At 32.4% G+C, this 19,959-nt stretch overlaps 1 protein-coding gene across 1 annotated transcript in view; it reads right to left on the bottom strand.

Annotated features, from left to right (window-relative positions):
• LOC129228211 (uncharacterized) overlaps positions 1-19,959 on the bottom strand; it is a 192,646-nt gene that overhangs the window by 111,920 nt on the left and 60,767 nt on the right. The window contains exons 3-6 of the mRNA XM_054862878.1: positions 9,828-9,922; positions 9,660-9,727; positions 8,806-8,984; positions 1,972-2,037 (exon numbers count right to left, since the gene is read on the bottom strand). Of these exons, the coding sequence (XP_054718853.1) occupies positions 1,972-2,037; positions 8,806-8,984; positions 9,660-9,727; positions 9,828-9,922 (408 nt within the window). The remainder of the gene's footprint in view (positions 1-1,971; positions 2,038-8,805; positions 8,985-9,659; positions 9,728-9,827; positions 9,923-19,959) is intronic.

Here is a 19,959-nt window from a genome sequence, read left to right as displayed (position 1 = left end):
AGGTGAATGAAGGCGTCACAGTCTCTGAGTCTGATACCGAAACTCCGGTTTTGTTTCCATCGGTTTTGGGTACATCAGTTTTTTTTTTTTTTCAACTTTTCAAAAAAGACAACAATGCTTTGTCACCCGAATGCTTTATTGTTCTTCTTAAAGTTAGTCTGTTTTCTCACAAATGCACATTTTTCTTAGCAGTTTCTCTCAAATATAATATGCTAATTTACGGGAATAATCGTATAACGATATTTTGGGCAAACACTATACTAAAACTTTACGCTTCTTGCACAACACTAAGTCCAAAACAATAATTTAAACTATTTAACCATTTACAGCTCATTAAAAATTAACTCAGCACAAACAAAAGCAAAACTATCTAAAAATCATAACAGAAAAGAATAATGATCTACAGAGACTTTACACAAAAAAAAATTAACGCACTCAAATGTTTTATCAATTGAAGCGATTCTTGCAGCTCTAGAAATAGTTTTACAATAACTATTTTAAATTTGTTGTAAAACAAGCAATCAAGTGGCGGACATTTCTTTGTTACTTTTCATTTTACTGGCGCCTGAAGACAGCGTCGCAGGAAAACTGTCTCAATCAAAGCTATTTTACTGTTTACATATGAATAGAAAAGTGACATGTAATAACTCAAAAAAAAAAAGGAATTCAAAAATTATTTACTTTTTCTTGTGGTTTTGGTCAGGTTTTCTTTGAAGTAGCCATTTTCACTACTATAATGCAATGAATCTTAAATTAAAAAGTACTGTCGCAGATTATGCGGGAGGGGGGGGGGGCGGTCAAGACCCCTCTCGCCTCTTGTATTCGCCACTGGTTAAGAAAAATAAGCAAGACAATTAAAAAAACCCATGAAAATTTATATTTCCAGCGAAAAACATTGGGCTAATATTAAGTCTCAGAAAATGCGCCAAACTTCAACAAGGGATATTATGATGAAAAAAAGATTCCCATGGTTACAAATGTGTAAGGAAAGAAACCGAAAAATTTAAATAATTGTGGACTGGTTATGAATTTTTAGGAATTGTTAATATCAAGTACGTAGATTTTCATAAACAAAAAGAATTTTTTTTAAAAATTGAGTTGGAGAAATCTTCAATTTGTATGATATTTTATGTGACACTCTGGTAAATAATCTCTAAAAATATTAAAAACACATTTTTACTTATTGTTTTAAAGTAATGTGAAACAATGAAAGTGAGTTTAGATTATTTCAATCAGTTAAAAAGTGAATACATGGTGCAAAAAATGGCAAAAAAAAAAAATGTTTTCACCACCACTTGACCACCAAAACACTGCATCGCAAGCGGTCAACTTGTACAGGTTTCACTGTATGAGATGTTTCCAGCACTTGCCTTTCCAAATCACAAAACTTAAAGGAATACTAGCTGCGTCGTCCGTTTTTGCACGGTGCCCCTCGATAATAATAGTTATATCTAGTGACGCGTGTTCAACAATCAGGCTTGAACAAAAAAAAAATCAGAAATTTTGCGGCATATTGCGGGAAAATAACCAAGAAGTAAGCATTTTAAAACTCCCGATTGCAGGAAAAGCCTCAAAACAAAAACCTATTTTTTTTGTTTGTTTATATTCAAGGAAAAAAAAAAAGGCAACAGATCTTTCATTTAACGATTTTCTTCACGCTACAGCTACAAATTTTAATAAAAGCATTGTTACGGAAAGTTGAGGTGAAGCACTGAATAATAATTTGAATGGAGGAAAGCCTTCGAAAATTAGGGATTTTATGTCAAAATCCAAGCTTCATAATTAATAGTTTTTAATAGATATCTCTGCTAATTATTATCGGAAAATTATGTTAAATAGCCAAATATGAAGACAGGAGGATTACGAATCCATCGATACTTGGTTCGATGGTCAGTTCACTGTTGTTCCGGAGAAGAAGCTTGGACATACATAGATACCTCAGTTTTTAATTATATAAGAGATAAAACTTACCACATAGCTTGCACAGAGACTGGCTTGAATATGTGGTGTCGACCACTAGATGTGACGCTGAATCCACTGTAAAAAAACAAAATGCATCATTTTAGCAATCTTCTACTACTAATACATAAACAAATGTACAAATGAAAATATGAGCATAAAAAAGTATCTAAACTATACATATATATATATATATATATATATATATATATATATATATATATATATATATATATACAGTTGGCTCTCTGTTTAACGACTTTCAAGGGACCACAAAAAATCGTCCTGAAATAAAATGCTTTTAGCACTCTAGTGGACCATCTGGGACCGTGAAAAGTCGTCGTTAAATAGAGAAAGTCATTAAATAGAGCGTCATTAAACAGAGAGCCAACTGTGTGTGTGTGTATATATATATATATATATATATATATATATATATAATAATAATAATAAAAGTGAAAAATATTGAAAAGACCACACCAAGAGCCCATAGATGCGCAACGCAGCAAAACTAAAAAGCCAAATAAATATAAAATTAAGCAATCAGAATTTCAAATATTAAACAACTTATAAATAATAAATGATGATAAAAAGGAAAAATGCAAACAGCTATTAAGTAGGAATAGATAAAGAGTGAATCCAGAGCTCATCAGCCGTGGAGGATTCATTAATTATGGTAAGACAATTTTGTTATAGGCAGGTACTGTCCCGTGGAAGGCTAATTATCGGAACTTGTTTTCCTAATTAGTCGAGGCGAAACCCCCTGCTTTTAGTTTTAGGTTTGAGCTCTAGTTTATTGTTTTTAGCTTAGCAAGTGGTGCTTTTGCCCAGTGTTACTCTATATTGCATGTACTGGAGCTTAAACATTCTCTTCTAGTTCATAGTTAAAATTTTTGGTCTTTTGACCATAATTAATGAATCCTCCACGGCTGATGAGCTCTGGATTCACTCTTTATCTATTCCTACTTAATAGCTGTTTGCATTTTTCCTTTTTATCATCATTTATTATTTATAATTTGTTTAATATTTGAAATTCTGATTGCTTAATTATATATATATATATATATATATATATATATATATACTGAAAAAAAATAAAAGAAAATTAGAAAAGAATAAAGTAAAATGGAGTAAACCACAAGCCCAATAGTAAAGTCAGACCAAACAACGTAAGTAGAAGCACAAATTTGTAAATTACAGCAGACACGTGTTTCGGCGTTACAGGGAACGCCTTTTTCAATGCAAAAAATAATGAGCTTATGGATGAAAAGACATCCGACAAAAGCGACACAAGCCCAATGTTGCGTAAAGCAGCCAAACAAACAGTCAGGTAAATATTACAAAATGCAATTTTTATTGGCATCATAGTTTCACAAGCCATCAGAATCAAAAGAATTTGCAACACCATTACAGCTTTCAACCATGAAATTTTTCTACTTAAAAATAAATTACTTGAAAACAATTTCCCAAATAAGCTCGTCAACAACATTTTCCCTGGTATAACCTTTGATCAACACTTTGCCTCATTGTAAACCGTTTAACTGTTTCTAATAAAATGACTTATTTAGCAAACCAAAACAAGGACTTTAGTTAATGATGCTGTAAGAAATTAGTTTTTCAGTAGACTTTGCTCGTTTTATGGAACTGTTTTTATGGATAAATATCTTTTTATTTGAATGGATCTATGTTTTATCGACAGGAATGAACCTTGACTTGCGGGACACAGTACTGAGCTCTCACCTGGAATATTAGATAAGACCTTTTGAATTTCTGCTGGTGGTACGGTGGAGGACTATTATTGATAGCCATTGGCTTCTAATAGTCGAGACAAAACATCAGTGTATAGTTTTAGGTCCTAGTTCCAGGAAATCTTGTGTTCATTTTTCGCATACTGTGCGTTTATCCCTATGTATTCTTGAATGCTAACTTTTTCGGAATTGGACATCCTCGCTTTAGTTTTTAGTTTAAAATTTTGGATCTGTTGACCTTAGGATGAAGGTTCCACTGCTGAGGAGTTCTGGCTTCATCAACTTAGTCTTATTATTAGTTTTAGTATCCTTATTTAATTTTGTAAATCTCTTATATGTTTATTGTTTGCATTTTGTAATATATCAGGGGTCTGGCCAGAGCAAATTTGGGTCCGTTAACGGACCCTTCACAAAAATCCGATCAACCAAAACGGACCTTTCACAAAAATCCGATCAACCAAAACGGACCCTTCACAAAATTCTGGTAAACAAAAACGGATCTTTCACAAATTGTTTATTGAAAGAGCAAATCTCAAATTAAAATAATACAGCATATTTAAAGTTAAATTAGACGAATCAACTTACACAAAATCAGCTAATTTTGCAAAAGGAAAAAAAAAATCGGCACTCTTGTGATGCTCCTGCAAGCCATAAATAATTACTACCGCCAAATAAATATAATGCCTGTTGTTGGTTTCTTTGAAAGAAATTAACAGCTGAAAGTCAGTTTGGTTTATAATTTTGCTTGTTTGTTTTATGCAGCGGTGTTGTTGTAAACTTCTTTGGAAAAGCGTCGACATTCTCTGAATAGGTGTAGTAAGCACTTTTATCCCCACTCATGATTTAATCATCAATAATATACAGCGAAATGCATTTAGAACTGCAAAGGATAGTATGGGTGGGGCGGATGTGATCGCTTCAGATAGGGTCACAAAATTTAAACTTATCGCCACTTAGTGTCTGGTGGTGCGATGTTAAACTGTTATTTTGGGAGAAAGTTATATGGGTTTGGTTTTTCGACACTAAAAAGGATAATTAACTTTAAATAAACTTTTATTTACCGTTATTTTTTCCTATAGATGTCTACATTTTGAAAAACGCAATCTTTTTACATCCGATATGAGAATTATATTTTATTCTTTTTTTCAAGCTAACTTTGCTTTATTAGGATGCAAATAAATGAAAAGTCTCTTTATTTTTGTAACAAAGCTTATTTCAAGTTTTTAAAGGGGAATTCCATTTTCTTTTATGAGTCAATAATTAAAATGCTGAATCGATGGTTTATTTTTTATTTTATTTATTTATTTATTTATTTTTGCTTCAACTGTGTCCAGATATTAATGATATGTTTATCATAGGACTCTAAAATGCAATTCAAAAGTAATTTTATCAAAAATATTTATTTTACAAGCCGTTTTTATACTTTTGATTCCTTCACTTTGAGGATTGCAATCTCTTTGCATCCGCTGTGGAAATCTGATTTTTCAAAATTTCGATGTTTTGTACGCTTAGTTAAGAGGTAAACAAATAAAATATTTTTTTATTTTTGTGAAAATCACGGAGTTTATAAGGTTTGAACGAAACTCTGTGCTCTTAAATAGTGTCTTGGGTTAAAAAGTTAAATGCTGAACCCCTGCCTAATTTTTTTTTCTTACAGTTATTTTAAATACTATACAAAAAACATTTCTAGTATAATTTAACATGATGTAGAATGGTAGATAAATATTGATACTTGAGGGGTGCCCATCTCCCATGGAGCGATGCCTCCCCCCTCTCTTCAAATACTAGAAAAACACTCAAGAATGATATTCTCAACAGAAAAGAGAGAAAACACTCAACTTTAAGTGTCAATGATGCAGTTTCCACCATCTCAAGAGTCTAAACTTTCGTTTTTACAAGAAAAAAATTTTTTTTTTAATTATTTGATTTTTCACAAAAATAATTGATTTTTCACAAAATTATTTTATTTTTCACAAAAAACGGACCCTGTGAAAAATCCTGGACAGACCCCTGTATATATATATATACACACACACACAGTCGAACCTCCTTATCATGTCTCCTTAGGGATGGTCAAGAAAGTTGTCACAGACGGAGCCATCATAACCGGAATAGTATAAAAACTGATAATTAAACATTAGTTTACGATAACGTTACAAATTTAATAAAGAAATTAATAGTTCAATTTTTATAATTTGATTAAACTAATGTAGTTTTGAGCTATTGGTGGGAAAAATGAAATAATAAGAAAAGAGAAAAAAAATGCTTCATTTTTTGTTTTCATTCTAAAATACTTTCCAATAAGAATATACAGTAGAAGACCGTTATAACGCACACCTTGGGACCAGAGCTTTTGCATTATACAGGTTATTGCGCTATATAGGTCATTTCACAAATTTTGAAACTAATATTCAGAATATATCTACATATCAGCATTTCAGAATGAGTTGTATCTGCAATAAGTATTAAAGCACCAATATTACAATTAGTTATTCACAAATAAATATGTTCCACAATCGAAAGAAAGTGAATTATTCTGCACTTCTTCTAACTTCATGGTTTGCATAACAGCTGCATTTTCAAGGCCATCTGGTATTTTCTGTTTACTACGAGTACTAATTTTCAATTTAAAAGATGAAAAACCTTCAAGATTTAATTTTCCTAGCACTTTTTATGTTTGCAAAGCAAAACAGAGGGATTTTTTAAACTTCAAAACCTATTCTTTATTTCTGAAAAGTTGTGCAGTTTATAGAGAATTGTGTTATATAGGTCGGCGTTATAACGGTCTTCCACTGTATAAGTATTACATTCTAAAATACTTTTGCTTTGTCCTTGAATAGCATTTTTAACACTTTTACTTTCCACAAAGTTGATTATTAAGTGAATAAAAAAGGGTTTCTTGTATTATATCAGCAATAAACCAATTAAGGACTCTGCACCTTTTGACCACAATTTGATTAGATTTTGACAGCTAAGCCCCACCTTTTGAAAGTGGGAAAACAATTTTTAATTATTTTCTCCACCTTAAAGTTGTGTGTTGCTTTTCAAGCTAATAAGGGGCTCTTAGCTCTTTCTTTTTCATGGGAGAAGCTTGCAGTGACCACCTACTGCTTAAGTAGCTATGGTTTTCCTCTTCTCCTGCTACTTCCCTAGTTCAGTAGTAAAATCCACCTGCTTGATATTCCTTTGTCCCTCTTGTCAAAGTCTGAAATCTGTAGCTTTCAAAACTTATCTATTCCCCCCCCCCGCACCATTCCTTGAGGTGGCATGTGTGATCTATAATAACATAAGTCTCTCATGTCTGATCAGAGTTAGAAATCCCTACAATAAACTTTTCAAGATGCTTCATCATTCACTGAAAATATTTCAAAGAAAAATTCAATCATGTCAGAGAAGCTAAAAGTGTCGTTGTTACCCGAGTTTCACCATTAAACATTGTCGCGAATTCCAGAGTCACTTAAAATTAAGATTATATGGCATAAGTTTGGGACTTTGAAAAAGTGACGTGGCATTCGGAGTATCATGAAATCCGGGTGTCGCGATAATGAGGCTTGACTGTATATATAAACCTTCAAACAATACAAAATACATCAAAATAGAATTTTTTTTTAAGGCAAAATTTAAGAAACATTTCAACAGTACAACATTTTTATGTTAAAAGATGGACTTTAAAAGAACTTTTAAATCACAGTGGCTATATAGTCTGCCAAGAATTTTCATCTCAAATTTATTTGAAATACAATCAAAAACACCAACTGTTTCAAAATGAATATTAATTAATTTTTTTATTTTCTATTTTTGTGTGGTGCCCTGTGTTGCTTGGGTACAATGTCCTTACATCACCAATTAGCATTTCATGGAAGGCATAGAAATTACACAATTTTAATTTCAATTAGTTGAACAAATCAACAGATTAGTTTTGTAATAATTTTATATTATTCAAAATATAATTTTAACTAACATCTTTTAAGCCTCTCGGCAGAATAGACATTTGCAATTCTTTTTCACTACTGGTTTTAATCCTTGCATGCTATATAAAAGATAATAGACCCACACTAATTTAGTAAATAAGACTTAAAACTGGGAATGAAATTACATAGAGCAAAGTTCAATTTTTTACATGTTTTATAACCAGTAGCGTACCTATAGGGTCTAGCGCCCCTGGCGAACTTAAGAAATTGAGCCCCCTCCAAGGTCATCTCAAAGGAAGTCACTGTAGCCTCCCACTCTCAAAAATGGGGGGGAGGGACATTTTGATAAATTGATTGGACAAATTAGGAGAGAATATTGAAACTTTAATGTTCTTATTTTCCATTTTTAAATTGTTTTCAATGATGCCCAATGTTCCTTCGCGGTAGATGTTATGTATTTGAATTATATCATTCGGAATAACTGAGATTTCATTACCAATAATATTTGCAATCCGCTAATGAATATAAATAATGTATGTTTTTGAACCATATGAAAAAAAAAACATTGTTTAGTTCTGTTTATAGCAATGTATTTGTTTTTTTTTTTTTTTTTTCAAAATTTATTTTAAATAAAACCAAAGCATTTAAAGAATCTTATTATAATTAGGAAAGCAAGGCAAATGCAAAAAAGGATTGCTAGTCTGAAATTGGCTTATAAAACATGACCATTTACATACAGGCAAAATAAAAATACTATACATTCGCTAATCTAAGCCTCCCAATATTTTGTTCAAATAAGACTTTTTATGCATATATTATTTATTACAATGAGAATAAATACTTAGCATAAAAAAAACTAGACACGACAAAATGTCATCCCTCCTCGCAAAAAAAAAAAAAAAAAAGAATCGTCCGGCATAGAACGCCTCAACCACAGCTCCCTTGTATACAAATTGTGTAGCTAACTTAGTGAATTGAAATGGAATTTAATGCCTACAGTAAAATCCCCTCCCCTTTTTTTTGAGAATTAAGGATTGTTTTACTTTCCTTTCCAACAATTTTTTTAAAACAATTTTCTACTTTTCTAAAAAAAAAATCAATCTGTCAAAATGCCGCCTCCTGGCTGCTGCACCCCTGGCAAGAGCCACTCCTGCCATTCCCTAGTTACAATACTGTTTATAACCTACCCATCTCCATCCAATGTGATGCGAGTATCAGCCCAAACAGGAAGAACCAGCCCTATTGTAGTTTCTTTGTTACAATCGATTCCAAGAAGACAACTTTCTTCTGTTTGCAGTCTTCCGGTATGAGAAACTACTACAAGGTATCGTGTACGGCCACCATGAATGCTTTCCAATTTCACTGCCTAAAAAAAAACACAAAATAAGTACATTCATAAAAATATATTGTTGTTTTTCAAACTAAACCAGCAAAATTTTAACTTCTAAGGTAGAAATATATGACTGAATATATGACTGGTATTTGATATACTGCCTATTTGGCAGACAAACCGCACACAGCATTTGTTTGGCCGAATACTTTAATGTTTGTAACCAAATAGTAAAAAAAGTTACATACTTGAAAATTGGCAAACAAACTGAATATATTTGTTTTAGTCGAAAACTTTAATCATCGTAACCAAATAGCAAAAAAAGTTACATATTCTACTTTTAGCAAACAAAAGCACATTTTTTCACAAAACGAATGAAAACTATGCTATATCAGGGATATCCGACCAAAACTCGCTTTTGCAGCAATCTTGGGAGCAGGAAAATGGTGAGTTTGGAGCAGCTTGGAGCAGCAAAACCGTGAATTTGGATAAGTCTGGAGCAGTAAAATTGCAAATTTGGAGCAGTCTGGAGCAGTAAAATTGCAAATTTGGAGCAGCTTACAGCAGCAAAAATTTAAATTTTGCATCAATTTAGAGCAACTATGTATATTTCGCATGAGAGGTTATCAGTGACTATTTTTTTAAACTTTCTTTAAAATGTTCATTGTTTTGTCCTTAATGAATGAATAAAATATATGAAAAATTGTTTACCATTTTCAAAATGTCATCTGCATGTAGTAAGTAGAGCATAGCTTGCAAATGTTGTTGAATATCACAGGCTGAAAATTAAAAATGTTATGTTTTATTACAAAATCATAGAAACAAAGGTATATAGAATGCTTGTAATAAAAATTAATGACAGCTGAATAAAAGTTTTACCTCCATTTGCAATAGTACTTCGGTGGACATGCAAACATTCATCATGAGGCAAGACGAGAGCAGCACCTTTCACAGCAAAGTAGCATTCACTGATACTGAAAATGAATAAAAGTTGATGTAAATAGCATTTGGGCCCCACAACATAAATATAAATTCTCAACTTTAAAAAAATGTTTATAAAAGGGTCAATAACAATATCTATTGGGGGGAGGGGACATGGTTACCAAACCAATTAAATTCAAAACCATAATCTTCTTATTAAAAAAAAATTATAATTTTAAACCCCTCTCTTTACAGAAAGTATACATAAATGATTCTCCAAAATTGATAGTTTCACATCATTAAATATTCTAAACAAGTTAAGACTAGAATTTGTATCTTCATGCTTCAGAAAGATGTTGCTTGTATTAAAAGGAAAGACTTTACAGTCACATGATGAACACTTCACAAGAATAAAGATTAAAAAATAAAAGGAAAAAAAAATAGCAAAAATAGGTGGCCATTTTCACCAAATTATTAACATAAAAAATATTTTTATGTTTTTATACCTTAAGACTTTTATAATTAGGTGTTCATAGCTCACTCTATAACACCTGTGTTCATACACTTGTGGTTAAAAAAAAATTCCCTGACTTTTCCAGGTTATTTTTAAAAAAATTCCAGGTTACTCGCTTTATTCAAAATTGAGTTTAAGTAACAATATTTTCAAATGAATCAAAATTGTTTAAAGTATCAATGCATAAGAACTGAAACTCTTCCACTTGTAGATTTAAAAAGAAAAAAAAATTTGGATTTTTTAAAAAATTTTCTCTTACAATTTAAGTTTAGTTGTTTTTCTTTTCTTTTTTTAAACATTTTGTTCAAAATTATTTTCATTTGTTTACAAATTGTTGAAAACAAAGTACTTTCAACTTATTTTAGCAATTCTTTGATGCTGCATGTCATGCATATTAGTGTTTTGCTGTAATTGCGCAACAATCCTTCTCCACTTTTGCTTTACAATTCTTTTCATTCCATTTTCTTATTAGTATGTAACACAAAACATATTGAGCAAAGTACACAGCTATTTTTGGTATAAATATGATTAACTTGTTTCATCGATGGGCATACCATATAATGCATAATAACAAAAATCAACATCAGGGACGAGAGTGATTGATCAGAGAGCAAAAAGGGGGAAATAAAAAAAAAAAAATCGTAAAAGGGACGATATCAAAAACAATTTCGTGAAAGGGATGATATCCGAAACTACATCAAAATAGAACCTAGAAGCCATGATATTCAAAAATTTAACAAAAATGGCTAATTTACCAGTTTAAAGGTAATATGTATTTAATTAAGTATAAGTTGTACAATTTGCTGCATTGTACCATTTCTTGCAAAAGTATTTATTCCTAAACAAATCTAAATTTTGAAAAAGAGGCAACGATTTCTAACCCCTGAGTCCTTGAACAAAAGGTTGGGGGAGCCAGAGGTCAGTCTTAGCTGCATCACACAAAAAGTGTCCACTTTTCATACATTTTAGAGAAAAATATATTTTTTTCATAAGAAACATTTGAGTTTATAGTGTTAAACGAGTGAGAACATAAAGTTTAAAATTAGGTCTGTTTGTAAAGTAAAAATTTACAACAGAGAGCATTATCTAAAATGTCTTTATGTGGTAGAACATATTTTTCATAAATAAAAATTAAAAATAAGTAAACATATATGTATATAAATGATTGGTTATCTTTTTCCTTGCACTGGAACCCAAAATTTGTTTTTAAAAACTTTCTAATACGATTTCGGAATCAAAAGAACAACTAGCAGCTGTCTCATTTAATCATAAAATCTCAAAACTTTTAACAGGCTGTAAAGCCTGAGTCATTTGAGATTCACCATAAATATTTTTTACACTTTCTTAAATACACAAAAAAAGTAACCATGCCAAGTTTCAATAAAATTTGAGACTGTGGGTGCTAAGTCACATTTTTTATTAACTGTTGCATTTTTTCTAAAATAAATTTAAGTAATAAAAGTATTATTAAAATGATGAATAAAATAAGCAGATATAAGGTCGCATATAGTAAAAAACCACCCCAGCATTAAAAATAATTAAAATACTTGCAGGATGAAAAAAGATTGAAATCTCAAACCAGGCAAGCAACTTTCGGCGCAGCACATGTTCGTTGGCATGATTTCAAAACATACGTTTTTGGCAGATATCGCTGAGGATGAAGATTCACGGGAAAAAATTAAAAGAATAAACAATCGGGGACCGAAAATTTAAAAAAAAATTGTATCCCCCCCCCCCGATTTTTGAGAAAAATAAGGCCTGAAACAGGCAAAAAAAAAAAAAAAAAAGGAACAGAAAAAGCTGGAAAAATCTCATCCCTGCAACATCCATCGATCATAGGCCGATGCCAATAATCATCAGTTTTTTTTTCTTTTGCGTATAAAGGATGCTTACAGAAAAAAAAAAAAAAAATTCTAGAAAATAATTAATTTTTAAATTTTTATAATTTATTGCACATTTACTTTCAATAGATTACATTGAGATACATGTTTGCGTAATTAGCATTATGTTTTTGTAGATTTATGTCTACTTCTATCTTGCAAACGCCAAATATGGTGATTTAGTAAAAAATTAAAGATAATAAGTAGATTTTTGAATTTGTAGCATAAAAGTAGTTATTAATAATTAATAATCCTTTAAAAACTACAATCAATACAAAATAGTCAGTTTTTAGCACATAAGGCGCATTAATTAATAGGAATAAAAAAATGTTCTGAAGATAAAATTTCGCATTTTTCCAGAAAATAATTTTGAAAAAAATTAAAGAGACTAAGGCTCCGGAACCTGATAATATTTATCCAAAAATTTTAGTTGAATGTGCGGAGGAATTAGCAGATGTAATCGTAAATATTTTCAATGCTTCTTATAACTCAGGGACAGTGCCAGAGGACTGTAAGCTAGCTAACATTACACCGCTCTTCAAGAAAGGGTCTAAAGGGAGTGCGGGAAATTATAGACCTGTGAGTCTAACTTCGGTGGTTTGCAAAATTTTTGAAACATTGATAAAAATTAAGATAGTAAATTTTCTAGAGACTAATAATCTATTGACTAGTTTTCAGTATGGTTTCAGGAAAGGTAAAAATCTTGTGCAACTAATTTATTACATTTCTACGCTAAAGTTACCATGGCTTTGGACAATAAGAAGCCTGTAGATGTTGTTTACATTGATTTTCAAAAAGCTTGATAAGGTACTGCATGTTGCTCTACTTAGCAAATTAGCTGATATAGGAATAGGAGGGAAAACTTTCATTTGGGTAAAAAACTAGCTGACCAGAAGGAAAAAAAGGGTGGTTGTAAGGGGAAATTATTCAAATTGGAGTGAGGTTTTAAGCGAGGTTCCTCAAGGATCAGTGTTAGGGCCTGTTTTGTTCATTGTTTTTATGAACGATATTCACAAAAAATTTTCTGGGAACATGAATTGTTTTACAAATATACAAATACAAATACAAATGTGACGACCAGCAACAGGCTCTGGGCCCAGCTAGGCTGGTCCTAGTCAATTAATTAGTCCCCAATGAAGATCAATGGCCCTCTTAAAGCTATCCACTCCCTTGCTCATTACCGCCTCTTCCGGTAAGCTATTCCAAGTGCCCACGACCCTGCTAAAGTAGTAGTTTTTCCTGATTTCCAAGTTAGCCTGAGATTTAAATAGCTTAAAACAATGACCCCTTGTCCTGCTTTCCCCGCAAAAATTTAATCCATTTACATCTTTCATTTTGATAAATTTAAATAACTGAATCATGTCCCCTCTGACTCTCCTTTGCTCTAGGCTGTACATGTTAAGCCTATTAAGTCTGGTATCATAATCTAAATCTGAGAGTCCCCTTACTAATTTAGTTACCCTTCTTTGAACCCTTTCCAATACAAAAATATCTTTCTTCAGATAAGGCGACCAGAACTGCACAGCATACTCCAAATGAGGTCTTACTAAACTCCTATATAAAGGCAGAAGAACTTTCTTAGATTTGTTTGAAATAGATCTATTGATGAACCCAAGCATTTTGTTGGCTTTGTTACTAGCAATACTGCACTGTTGACTAAACTTAAAGTCCTGATTTATAAAGACACCCAGATCCATAACATTTTCTGCCTGATTTATGACTGAACCCTGTAAATGATAACTCATACGCTTATTTCCATGACCTAAGTGTAGCACTTGACATTTCCCTACATTAACTGCCATACCCCATTTATCTGCCCACTTAGTAATATGATCTAAATCCTCTTGCAGCTGTTTTACTTGTTCTTCATTTTCGACAATCCCCATAACTTTTACATCGTTTGCTGATGATGTCAAAGTTATGGGGACTTTAGAAAATGAAGAACAAGCAAAACAGCTGCAAGAGGATCTAGATCATATTACGGAGTGGGCTGATAAATGGGGTATAGCTGTTAATGTTGGAAAATGTCAAGTGCTACATTTAGGGCATGGAAATAAGTGTACAAGTTATTATTTGCAAGGTTCAGTCATTAGTCAGGCAGACAAAATTACTGATCTGGGGGTCTTAATAAGTCAGGATTTAAAGTTTAGCCAACAGTGCAGCATTGCTAGTAACAAGGTCAATAAGATGCTTGGGTTTATCAATAGATCTATTTCAAACAAATCTAAAGAAGTTCTTCTGCCCTTATATAGAAGTTTGGTAAGACCTCATTTGGAGTATGCTGTTCAGTTTTGGTCTCCTTATCTTAAGAAAGACATTAACGTATTGGAAAGGGTTCAAAGGCGGACTTACAAGGACTTTCTCAATTAGACTATGATTCCAGGTTTAGAAGGCTAAAAATGTAGTCTTGAGCAAAGAAGAGATCGAGGGGACATGATTCAGTTGTTTAAATTTATTAAAATGAAAGATGTTACGGGGCTGAAGTTTAGCACTGAAAACAGGACAAGGGGTCATTGTTTTAAGCTATTTAAATCTCAGGCTAACATGGATGTTAGGAAAAATTATTATTTTAGCAGGGTAGTGGAACCTTGGAACAGTTTACCAGAAGAGGTGGTAATGAGCAAGGGGGTAGATAGTTTTAAGAGGGCCATTGATCTTCACTGGGGATTGTAAATTGACTAGGACCAGTCTAGCTGGGCCCAGAGCCTGTTGCTGATCGTCACTTTTGTATTTGTATTTGTATAAAGAGTCTTGTAAACTGCCATCTTGGGAATGACCAAATATGGCGGCTACGACCAAAATTAAGAATTAATTTTTCGAATTTGTAGCGTGAAAACAATTTAAAAATAATAAATCATCTTGAAACTACAATTCAATTGAAAAGTTTTTAACACATTTGCGTCCAAGGCAATGAGGATAAGATTAAGTTTTAAAAACAAAATTTTTCATTTCTCAAGAAAATTACATATTTAAAATAAAATTTAAAAAAAAGCAATTTGTAGCACATTTTTATTAGTTTGCAGTTAAAGTAAACATCCAATTCTGCATTGTTTTTGGAAATTTAGGCACTTAAACATCGTGTCTACTTCAATCTTATGAATAACCAAACATGGCGACTACGTTTCCCATGTAGCTGAAAAGACTTTTCGATAAAAAAGTTAAAAATAAAATAAAATTAAAAATTAATTTTAATTTTGACATCTGGAATTCAAATTATGTTTTACGCAATCACGTGTGTGTTTGTGTCTGTGTGCAGGTATGCGTGCGGGTGTGTATGTATGCATTTGTGTGCAGGATATGGATGCAACCTGGAGACGGTTTTCGCTAAAGGATTAGCATCGTGAGGCCGGTCAACGGTGGTGCTGCGGAGGGAGGCAGGGGGGGGGGATAAAACCATAGGAATTCAAAACAGTCAAATGAGAACAATAAGCAATGTGATTGCTCAAAAAAAAAATCTTCCCGATCGATCCTTATTATTATTATTATTGCCGGCGTCATTTCGCCTCAAAACTTTTCAATTTTTTTCAGGAAAAATCGATAAAAATGAAGATTAGATCTCATAGTACGAAATTCCCTGTGAAAAACATTTTTTTTTGGGGGGGGGGGGCAAAATTGGAAATTTCCCTGATTTTTCCCTGACATTTTTAACTAGATCACTTTCTCTGACAATTCCAGGTTTTCCCGGAGCGTACGAACCCTAACTCACATTCTCACTATTTCTCATTTTATGTCAACTCATTTATTAATTTTGTCTCTAAAAGAAAAAACTTATATTTAACAATGTTACTTGAACCTTCCTAAATACTAAGGATGAATCGATTCATCGGCAGTAATCGAAAATCGGCCGCTTTGCCGATTTTTTATTGAGAAATTTCAACTGATTAAAATTCAAAAACAAAAAAAAAATTTTTTTTTTCACTTGAACTCATTTTAAGTGTGCCTTCAACTGCTGACTTCAGCTTGACAATGCTGAACGAATTAATGAACAACACAATAATTAAATGTACAAGCTAAATATTTTTTTAAACAAAAACTGATGGTTGAAGTAGTGCTAGCTTTTTCAAATTATTCTTTCTATTTCACACTTATTTGCACAATGATGCAACATTTCTCAAATGTCAACACTTTCTACACACCCTACCTTTAACGTAGTCCTTTAAGATAGCCTAATAAATTTCATAATGAATAGAAGTCGTGGAAAAAGTCATAACTAAGTTTTAAGTGACTACTGGTTACAGAGTCAGTACTAACCTCCCATACCTGAATTATAGTGCCTCCTTCTAGGCATTATACCTAAATTATCATGTCTAATGAAACAGAATGCAACATCAATAACAGGAAAATTATACAACTAAATTTAAATCTTATTCAGTTTTTTTTTTTTTTTTTTCAGAATACGAAAAGAGAAAAATAAACCATCACTCATAGAAAAAAAAAACAAAAATAAATCCGTTAACTAATACAAAGAAGTGGAATCAAATGAAAAAAAGTAGGAATGGAAAATCTTGGTCTTGAAAATCATTATCTTGTAATTAATCCGCTGATTATCTTCTTTCGATCAATCGGTAATCGGTCAATTCGGTGCTACAAATGAGACCCCCTATAACAGGTGTGCTCAACTATGGTTGATATTTGTGAACTTACAAATCTCCAATGAATATTTCTGGCAGGCTCTATGAATATTATTCATCCCACCCCAAGGAAAAATGCTCTCAACGATCTATTTCAGATACTGAATACTGACACAATATTTTATTGATTTTTCCTAATTTAAAGATTATCAATGGATTAAAACTGCGTAGAAGTCATAAGCAAGATATACTCCAGAAAAGTTATCCCTCACCCCCCTTATAATGATTTTAGCTTTAGATTTTGTCTTCCTAAAACAGTGTTGTATTCAGAAAAGTGATGTGTAGGTATAGTAAAATAGCTATAATTTTCTGAATAACAACCACCAACGGCGCCATCTGGTGGAAAACTACGGAGATAGCATTCTTATCTTGAAAATGGAATGAGATAGACAAAGTTGTAGAGGATTAGCGATTTGGTGTGAAAAGACACTTTGAGGATAAGAATGCAAAGAATTAAATGTTAAAATGCACATTACTTTTTCATGATTTCCTACACTGTGAAGTAAAAAATCGTTTTACGGAGAAGAAAAACAACTAGTTATAACAATATATTTTTATTTGACATCACAGTGTCTTGTTCTGCTAGAAAGACAGTTTTTTCTTCTTCTGTTCAAGTTTTGTGAAATAAAAGTGTAGGAAATCATGAAAGAAACAAATGTGCATTTTAACAATTTTGTAATTTGCATGAACGTTAACAAGGTCTTCATTCCTACTAAATCGACAATGCTCTGTGAATCAATTTTTTTCTCTACCTTGTTCTGTTTTCGAGATGGGAATAACACCACAGTTTTTCAGCAGGTAGGGCCATAGGCAGTTTTATTCAGTAGCACATAGCAACTTTACCAAGAAACCAGCAGCCATTCCAAAGTTAAGAGGGTGACAAGGCCGGAAGGGATTTTAGTGGACAAGCTGTAGTGTCACTTTTTAATTAAAATTAATAATGCTCTAATTTTTATTAATAGGAATGATCATAGCATTTTACAACAATAAAACAAAAGAGAAATTTTTAAAATTTGATTTTAAAATATCATGAGAAAAATTGTGATTTCTATACCGTATTTTCGGGAGAATGCGCCGTATCGTCATATTTATTAAAGAAGAAAATTCTACTGAGTGTGTCGCACTCCTCGTAAGCGATGCACCCGAAGCTAAACAGTATATAAGTAAAATTAAAAGTAAAGAAAATTAGAATGCAAGTTAAACATATAAAATGTTCTAAAGGTTTTTAATTTTATTACTTACACTTTAGGAAACGAAATCCTCAACCACGGACTTCGCCGAATTTCGTATTGCTGCCGAAAATTTAAATATGGCATATGCAGTGGTGGCGATTCGGAGGAGAGGGGGGGGGGGAGCAACTGCCCCCGCATTATTTTCATCATTAAAGATCGTTTGAACGTTTTTAAGACTCGGGATTTGAAAAAAATTCTTCTGACCCAGCGACAGCTTAAAACCGCAGTTTTTAGACTTCGGTTTCGAAAACTTTCCGGACGAGAAATCGTAAACACGCTCCCTCCTTCTTGTATCTTCAAAGACGGCCTAATTTTGTGTTATTATAAGATTCCAACTTCGGAATTTTTTCTTGGAAGCGAACCCGCTTATCCCTAACATCAGTAAAAATATGTAAAAATGCGTTTTTAAACCTCTAATTAAGAAACAAATTCGGAAGTAGTCCTCCGCATTTTCCTGTGAAGTGGCCGATGGAATATTGATGTTTTAGGGCTTTATCAGTTCCAAAAGAAAGGGAGAACCTAGGAGCTCATTCTTTCCTCATTAAGATATTCAAATATATCCTGAAATAGCGTTTTTAAAACGATTCAACTCTACAAAATTTTTGGAAGAGAACTCCAGAACGCCTTGCCCTCAGTTTGCTAAAGATGTCCTAAATTTGCTTTTTCAAATTACCAGTTGAGGGATTATTTTCGGGAAGTTACCTTTACATCACCAAAGACATTTCTTCTGATACTTCAGCTTCGAATTTTTTTCGGAGAAAAGTTTCCAAAGCCTCTTCCAGTTAAATCACCCAAAGATAGCCAAAAGTAAAGCCTTCACCTTCCAAAAATTTCTTGCCTCCGCACTTATAATCCCCAATACCCGCCTCTGGGCATATGTAAAAATATCGAACGATCGCATCGCCTTAATGGATGATTGAACTTTCATTGAAATAATTCTAGTATGTACTCTCTTAAATTTCAGCAATGTAATCCAGAAAACGATCTTTAAAGCTAAAGGATTGGACTCATTAATGAGATAAAAGTTCCAAAACAATTTTTCACGAACCACATTCAAAAATCTGGGAATTTAAATCGATTTTAGTTTAACTTTTACCTAAATACTGAATTAATAAATACCGATATATCAGAGGCAAAATTTTATACTCTCAGGCCCCACCAGAAAAACTTGAATTACAATAAAAGCTAGGACTCGACCGATGCATCGGCGCCGATGGTTCAACAATTTAGCCATCGGCATCGGCGGCCGATGCTAACTTGCAGGAAACATCGGCCAATCGGCCTTAAAAAACATCGAAAAGCCGATGGAATTGGCCGATGTTTTTGAAAAAAAAAAGGACCTTTGTTGTTTTACTTTTTAATACAAAGCAAAGGGAGTTATTGTTTTTATATAAATTGTTTACTTAAATTTCAGTATGAATTTCTATTTTAGTCACAACTGGAAGAGTTTTTAATACTGCATTCAGGTACCAAACAAGTTAATTGTTGCGTTGTTTCTTGCGGATGAATGTACGTATGTATCTCTTATAAGTCATAACTCAAAAATGGTAAGCTGTAGAAGGCTAAATTTTCGCATGTGGGATGTGCGTACGTTCCAGTTGTGCACTTCCCTTTTTGATATCGATCGAATGTTCTAGAAATCCTATTTACTCATTTTTTGTGGCTATTAATTACTTATTTCAATGCAAAACTCATATAGCGTCTCAGACTGACGATCATTTGGTGATATATTGCCGAATTGGAGACTATGGAAACAAATATGAGATGGCGAAACCGGTTTTGTTTCATTTTATTAGATTCCCGTTGAACGGAAGGTAATTTTTAATTTTTCTA

Source organism: Uloborus diversus, chromosome 1 (genome assembly GCF_026930045.1).
Source record: "Uloborus diversus isolate 005 chromosome 1, Udiv.v.3.1, whole genome shotgun sequence".
Classification (NCBI taxonomy): Eukaryota; Metazoa; Arthropoda; class Arachnida; order Araneae; family Uloboridae; genus Uloborus; species Uloborus diversus.
This window is presented reverse-complemented; position numbering and strand designations above follow the sequence as displayed.